The sequence below is a fragment of the Henckelia pumila genome, chromosome 1 (genome assembly GCF_033568475.1).
Source record: "Henckelia pumila isolate YLH828 chromosome 1, ASM3356847v2, whole genome shotgun sequence".
NCBI lineage: Eukaryota > Viridiplantae > Streptophyta > Magnoliopsida > Lamiales > Gesneriaceae > Henckelia > Henckelia pumila.
The window spans coordinates 4,302,250-4,309,448 of NC_133120.1; the positions used below are offsets into that span (position 1 = coordinate 4,302,250).

At 44.9% G+C, this 7,199-nt stretch overlaps 1 protein-coding gene across 1 annotated transcript; it reads left to right on the plus strand.

Moving 5' to 3' along the window:
• The first annotated feature begins 5,593 nt into the window (after nucleotides 1–5,593).
• Nucleotides 5,594–6,079, plus strand: LOC140894257 (uncharacterized). The gene has a single exon (XM_073302765.1). The coding sequence runs from the start codon at nucleotides 5,594–5,596 to the stop codon at nucleotides 6,077–6,079; it is 486 nt and encodes a 161-aa protein (XP_073158866.1).
• Nucleotides 6,080–7,199: the final 1,120 nt, after the last annotated feature.

The window sequence follows — 7,199 nt, forward strand, 5'->3', positions numbered from 1 at the left end:
GGGTCGAGTAGTAGGGTCGGACAAGGGCTGGAACGGGCTAGGTTCGGCCTGGACCGATCTGAACATGGCTGCCCATTTTTCTGCGCAGTTTATTGTTCTTGAGTAGAATGGTTCGGGCTCCTGTTCCTGGCTGCATGGGGGCTGGGGCCTGGTCAGGTTGGGTCCGCCCGGACGTGGGCTACGTCCGGGCGGCGGCGCTCCGGCCAGGGGCGGCCGGAGCCGGCCGGCAGCAGGCCAAGAAGGCCTGCTGCTCACGGCCGAGAAGCAATGGGAGAGGGGGGATCGGGTTGGGCTGGGTTAGGGGTCTGGGTCGGGTCTGAGTGGTCCGGGTCGGGTCGGTTAGGTAGTGGGTCGGGTTAGTGAGTTCGGGTCCGAATTTGGTGGGCCGGGCTCGAGTATTTTTATTTTTAAAGTATTTTACGAATTTATGGGTTTTTGAGTCAAATAAATTGAAATAAAATTATTTGGACCCCCAAATAATTTTATTTGGACTTTTAAAATTTTAATTAAGTTAGTCCATTAATTTTAGGGACTTTTGGGCCCATAAAAGTTATTGGGCCAGTCTTCGAGTTTTTGGGCCCAATGGGCCAGTTTAGGTGTTTAATGGGCCTAATTAAATCTCAAAATTTATTTGGGCTCCATTTAATTACTTTGGGTTGAGTTTAATTATTTTGGGCTTAAAGTTTAAGATATTGGGCTTAAGTATGTTAATGGGCCAGATTTAAGTAAATGGGCTTGAGTGTTAGGGCCATCAGTCCAGGACCATCCATGAGAAAAATTGCATGTGTCCTGATTATATATTTAATTATTTTTATGCATTTAAGTTATTTTAATATTTATATGTTAGTAAGAAAATTAAATTAAATATATATGAAGGACACACAATTTATTTAAATACATGCATTCATGAAATCAATTTTTATGCTATGATTTAATTTCTATGGTTGAGCAAATAAAATATTTTAGGTGGAAATTGAAGTATTGTGGCCATTTATGTATGGGCAGTTTCTGCCATTTATGTATGGGCAGTTTTCTGCCATTTATGTATGGGTGGTTCGCCACCAGCCTCGTACGATGGTTTCTTAGACTGATCAGTCGCACTATGGGTCACACTTACGGATAGGACCATTCGATGTTCAGAAAATAAATGCTCAACAACTTATGTATGTATGATATTATGTATGTTATGTATGTTTAATTATGTAATTTATGTTAAGTAATTTTTAAGCATGCTCATTCATGTATATGTATGTATTAGTATTAAATTGATTTAAATTATTTTAAACCCTTGTTAGTATGCATGTTGGGCCTCTAGGCTCACTACACTGATATGGTGCAGGTGAGTACGTAGAGGAACAGGTTACTCCTACCGGTGGTGAGGATGTATGAGCCGTGCTGCAGTAGCCCCGTGACCGTGACAGCTTCTGAGTCACCGTGCATGATGTTATGATACATTTTTAATATTTTTATGGGTTGAGATGTTTGAATATTTTATTAAGTATTTTTAGTGCATGCACACAATTTTTATTTATTTTATGCAGTATATTTTAAATTATAGGGTTGACTCAGATATTTATTTAATTTAAAGAATGCCTTTTATTTTAAGTATTTTATTTAGTGCATATATGTATGGGCATATATGTACATATATTTATTTAGTAGTATATAAAAAAAAAAAATTCCGCATATTTATTTATTAGAGAGTTAGGGTCGTTTCAGTTGGTATCAGAGCACGGTCCTTGGAGGGGTCACTACTGCTATGCGAACTCAGAAATCCACGCTACCGGTCTGTAAGTTTTAAATGTTTATAGTATGATTTAATTTCTAAAAATTTAAGTTAGCCTTAATTTTAAACACTTAGTTATGCATGGCGATTTACGTAAATAAATATGTGGTGGCTGAGGGGTGGATTCGCTCTCTTGAGTCCATATTCGACTATATGGGGATCACAGACGCCGACAGGGTGAGCTGTGCTACGTATATGATGCGAGGCGATGCAGCCCTTTGGTGGGAGGGTGCAGTCAGAGGAGTCCATCTACCTACACTGACGTGGGCTGAGTTCAGGCGTATCTTCTACGCCAAGTATTTCACTGAGGACGTGCGCAGCCGCATGATCCGTGAGTTCATGAGTCTCCGTCAGGGGGACAGGTCTGTGGTGGAGTATGTGAGCCAGTTTGAGAGGGGCTGTCATTTTGTGCCCATGATTGCTGATAGTCCGCAGGAGAAGCTGCGACAGTTTGTTGAGGGCCTGAGGGCTGAGATTAGACATGACGTACGTATGGCAGACGTCTTTACCTATGAGTCTGCAGTCAGCAGGGCCTTGCGTTCCGAGGAGGGACGGAGGGAGATACAGAGAGAGCAGCAGGGTAAGAGGCAGTTTGTGCAGACAGGGTATCAGCGAGCATCTTCGTAGCCACCTGCGAAGAAGCAGTCTACAGGGCCATCTAAGGGCCCGAATCAGCAGAGGCCTCAGGGGAAGCCACAGCAGCAGACTAGGGGCGGGGCCCCTACTCCAGGGAGATATCCAGTGTGTCCGAAGTGCCAGAAGATGCATTCCGGGCAGTGTCTTTTGGGAGCAGGAGTCTGCTATCGTTGCAAGGAGCCAGGGCATCAGATTGCCAACTGCCCGCAGAGGCAGAACGTCAGTGGGCGAGTGTATGTGATGCAGGCAGAGGAGGCAGACCCAGATACCTCCTTGATCACCGGAAGAATTCTAGTTCGAGGTAACTCCACGTTTGCGTTGCTAGATTCAGGAGCCACGCATTCGTTTATCTCCCGAGATTTTATCAGACGGATAGGCATTACACCGGAGGTTGTTGACAGTGGTTACGATGTTACCATGCCATCCGGACAGATTATCACTACCACTAGTGTCATCAGGGATCTGGGATTGGAGTTGCAGGGACACTCCATTCGAGCAGATCTAGTGGTTCTTCCATTGACTGGGTTTGACTTGATTTTGGGTATGGATTGGCTATCAGTTAATGGAGCTTCGATTGATTTCCGACGTAGGACAGTTTCAGTGAAGCCAGCAGGAGGTGAGATGTTTACTTTCTTTGCATCTCAGTTTAGCAGTATTCCTCAGATGATATCACTTGTTCGTGCGAGGAAACTGTTGCGCCATGGATGTCAGGGATTTCTTGCTAGTGTGGTCACTACCTCAGATGTTTCTAGCAGATCTTTATCAGATATAGAGGTGGTACGTGACTATCCAGATGTTTTTCCTGACGATGTTGCAGGAGTTCCACCAGTGAGGGAGGTGGAGTTCAGTATTGAGTTGTTGCCGGATACTGTGCCTATCTATAAGGCACCGTATCGACTTGCTCCTACAGAGATGAGAGAGTTGAAAGAGCAGATTCAGGAGTTGTTGGAGAAGGGCTTTGTTCGCCCTAGCTTTTCTCCATGGGGAGCTCCAGTGTTGTTTGTGAAGAAGAAGGACGGCAGCATGAGATTGTGCATTGACTACCGAGAGCTCAACAGAGTCACAGTGAAGAATAAGTATCCACTACCGAGGATAGAGGATTTATTCGATCAGTTGCAGGGAGCTTCGGTATTCTCCAAGATCGATCTGCGATCTGGTTACCATCAGCTGAGAGTCAGAGATTCAGACGTGTCTAAGACTGCCTTTAGGACACGATATGGGCATTACGAGTTCTTAGTGATGACCTTTGGTTTGACCAATGCTCCAGCAGTTTTTATGGATCTCATGCATCGTGTCTTCCAGCCGTATCTGGATCAGTTTGTCATTGTATTCATTGATGACATATTGATCTACTCGAGGAGCATTGAGGAGCATACACAGCATTTGCATACAGCCTTGCAGACTTTGAGGGAGCATCGACTGTTTGCAAAGTTCAGTAAGTGTGAGTTTTGGTTGGAGCAGGTGGCGTTTCTAGGCCACATTATTTCTAAGGATGGGATTGCAGTGGATCAGTCCAAGGTGCAGGCAGTGAGGGATTGGGGGATTCCAAAGAATGCTTCGGAGATTCGTAGCTTCTTGGGTTTAGCAGGATACTATAGGAAGTTCATCAAGGGTTTTTCCTCTATTGCAGTACCCTTGACTTCCTTGACCAAGAAGAACGCGAAGTATAGTTGGAGTCCAGATTGTCAGAGGAGTTTTGATCAGCTGAAGGATGCACTTACTTCAGCACCTGTGTTAGCTATGACAGTGCCACATGAGGAGTTAGTGGTGTACACCGACGCGTCCAAGCTTGGGTTGGGCGCAGTACTTATGCAGAGTGGCAGAGTTATCGCATATGCGTCGCGACAGTTGAAGATTCATGAGCAGAACTATCCGACGCATGATTTGGAGCTTGCAGCAGTGGTATTTGCGTTGAAAATCTGGAGGCACTATCTTTACGGCGAGAAGTGCAAGATTTTCACCGACCACAAGAGCCTCAAGTACTTCTTCACCCAGAAGGAGTTGAACATGAGGCAGCGCAGATGGCTTGAGCTTGTTAAGGACTATGACTGTGACATTAGCTACCATCCGGGTAAGGCTAATGTAGTGGCAGATGCTTTGAGTCGGAAGTCGTCAGTGGTATCATGTTTGACTGTACAGTTACCACTACAGACCGAGATTCAGAGGTTTGGGTTGGAGTGCTATCCGAGCGGCCATGCACCGAGCTTGTCAGTGTTGACGGTGCAGCCAATTTTGAGAGATCGGATTAGAGAGGGACAGTCCACTGATGAGGAGCTACAGCGATGGAGACAGAGAGATGAGGCCAGAGGTAGTCTCTTGTATACAGTGGAGGATGGCATCGTTCAGTACCGTGGGAGGATGTGGGTACCGAACGTTGATCAGTTGAGAGCCGAGATTCTAGCAGAGGCTCATGCATCTCCGTACTCCATTCACCCCGGAAGTACGAAGATGTACCGAGACTTACAGTTATCGTATTGGTGGCCCGGGATGAAGAGTGACATCGGGAGAGTGGTGTCAGAGTGCTTGACTTGTCAGCAAGTCAAAGCAGAGCATCAGCGTCCAGCGGGACTTCTTAGACCTCTCCCTATTCCGGAATGGAAATGGGAGAATATTACGATGGACTTTGTGGTTGGCTTACCGAGGAGTGCCAGAGGGTGTACAGCGATTTGGGTGATTGTGGATAGACTCACCAAGTCAGCTCATTTCTTACCGGTAAGGACTACTTACACCTTGACACAGTATGCAGAGCTTTACATCAGAGAGATTGTTAGACTGCATGGCATACCAGTGTCTATTGTGTCAGACAGAGATCCGAGATTCACATCAGCGTTTTGGAAGAGTCTGCACACAGCTTTGGGGACTAGACTTTTGTTCAGTACAGCATTTCATCCCCAGACAGACGGTCAGTCCGAGAGAGTGATCCAGGTTCTCGAGGATCTTCTGAGAGCTTGTGTTATCGATTTTCGAGGATCTTGGGAGACTAGACTGCCATTAGTGGAGTTTACCTATAACAACAGCTTTCAGTCGTCTATAGGTATGGCTCCATATGCAGCACTTTATGGGAGGAGATGTAGATCTCCGGTGCATTGGGATGAGGTTGGAGAGAGGATTCTGTTGGGTCCAGAGATTGTGCAGCAGACAGCTGACATAGTGACGCAGATTCGAGATAGGATGAGGACTGCACAGAGTCGGCAGAAGAGTTATGCAGATGCCAGACGACGCGATTTGGAGTTCGCAGTAGGTGATCACGTATTCTTGAAGGTATCACCTATGAAGGGAGTAGCGCGTTTTGGACGGAGAGGCAAGCTTAATCCGAGATATATAGGGCCATTCGAGATCTTGGAGCGAGTTGGCACGTTGGCCTATCGTTTAGCTCTACCTCCAGGGCTAGCGGCAGTGCACAACGTTTTCCATGTATCCATGCTTCGGAGATATGTCTCCAACCCGTCGCATGTGTTGGATTTCGAGCCCTTACAGTTGCCACCAGATCTTGTGTACGAGGAGAGACCAGTGCGGATCTTAGCTAGAGAGGAGCGGAGGCTTAGGACGCGGGTCATCCCGATGGTCAGAGTCCAGTGGCTGAATCACTCGGAGGAGGAAGCTACTTGGGAGATCGAGGAGGATATGAGGACTCGCTACCCGGAGTTGTTCGGGTAAGTACTTTAATTTCGAGGACGAAATTCAATTTAAGGGGGGGAGAATTGTAACACCCGGTATTTTTAATTACATAAATCCGCCTGCATAATTAGGATAATTAATTATTTAAATTTATGATTTATGGGCTAAATAATTATGTGAAGTATTTATGCATGATTTAATTTATTTTTAAGCATTTAACCCATAATTAGTAATTTTTATGATTTTTAGTATTTTTAATTATTTGATCGCGTAGACGGGACCGTGGACGGACGAGATGACAACTTTCTACCCAAATTATTTTATGAGCCTTTTTGGAGCCTTAAAATATTATTTTGAGTTTTATTATCTCAAAATTTTAAGTATTTAATTTTATTTAATTTTAGGGGTCATTTTTATCCAAAATTAGTCAAAATATTGACTTTTTAGTATTTTTAAAATTCCCCTAAATTAATATTTCGAGATTTATTTTATGTTTCAGATTTTTTTAAAGGTTTCTTTTAGAGTTTTATTTAAGTTATATTTTATATATATCTTATATCCTTAATTATATAATTAATTACCCTATTTTCTAATAAACTAAAACCTAAACCTATCCCTACCTCCCACGTTTTCTTCCACTCAGCCGACACCCACCTCCATCTCCTTCTTCTCCATCTAGCCGTCAGCCAGAGAAGCCATAGCCAAGAGTTTCGAAGCTCCAAAAGCCCGTATTTTCGTCCCGTCGTTCCGGAACCGTCCCACGCTCGTGTTTTCTCGTCATCTACGGTGAAAGGCATGATTTTCTTCCCTTTTTAAATCCTATATCAGTGTATGTATGTGTGTGGGTGTGTAGGACCGAGATTCATCATGTTTGGACAGCAAGTTTTCAAAATTTATTTCTCTATTGCACTCGGTTGGCATTTTGATGATTCATGCTCACGTTTTCTTGTTCATGGCTGGGTGGGCTGCTGGTACATGGTTAGAGGGGTTCCTTGGGGTCCCTAGGGTCGAGTAGTAGGGTCGGACAAGGGCTGGAACGGGCTAGGTTCGGCCTGGACCGATCTGAACATGGCTGCCCATTTTTCTGCGCAGTTTATTGTTCTTGAGTAGAATGGTTCGGGCTCCTGTTCCTGGCTGCATGGGGGCTGGGGCCTGGTCA

What these genes read in the sequence shown, in the direction of transcription:
- LOC140894257 (XM_073302765.1), top strand. Translation starts at nt 5,594, where the DNA reads ATGAGGACTGCACAGAGTCGGCAGAAGAGTTATGCAGATGCCAGACGA.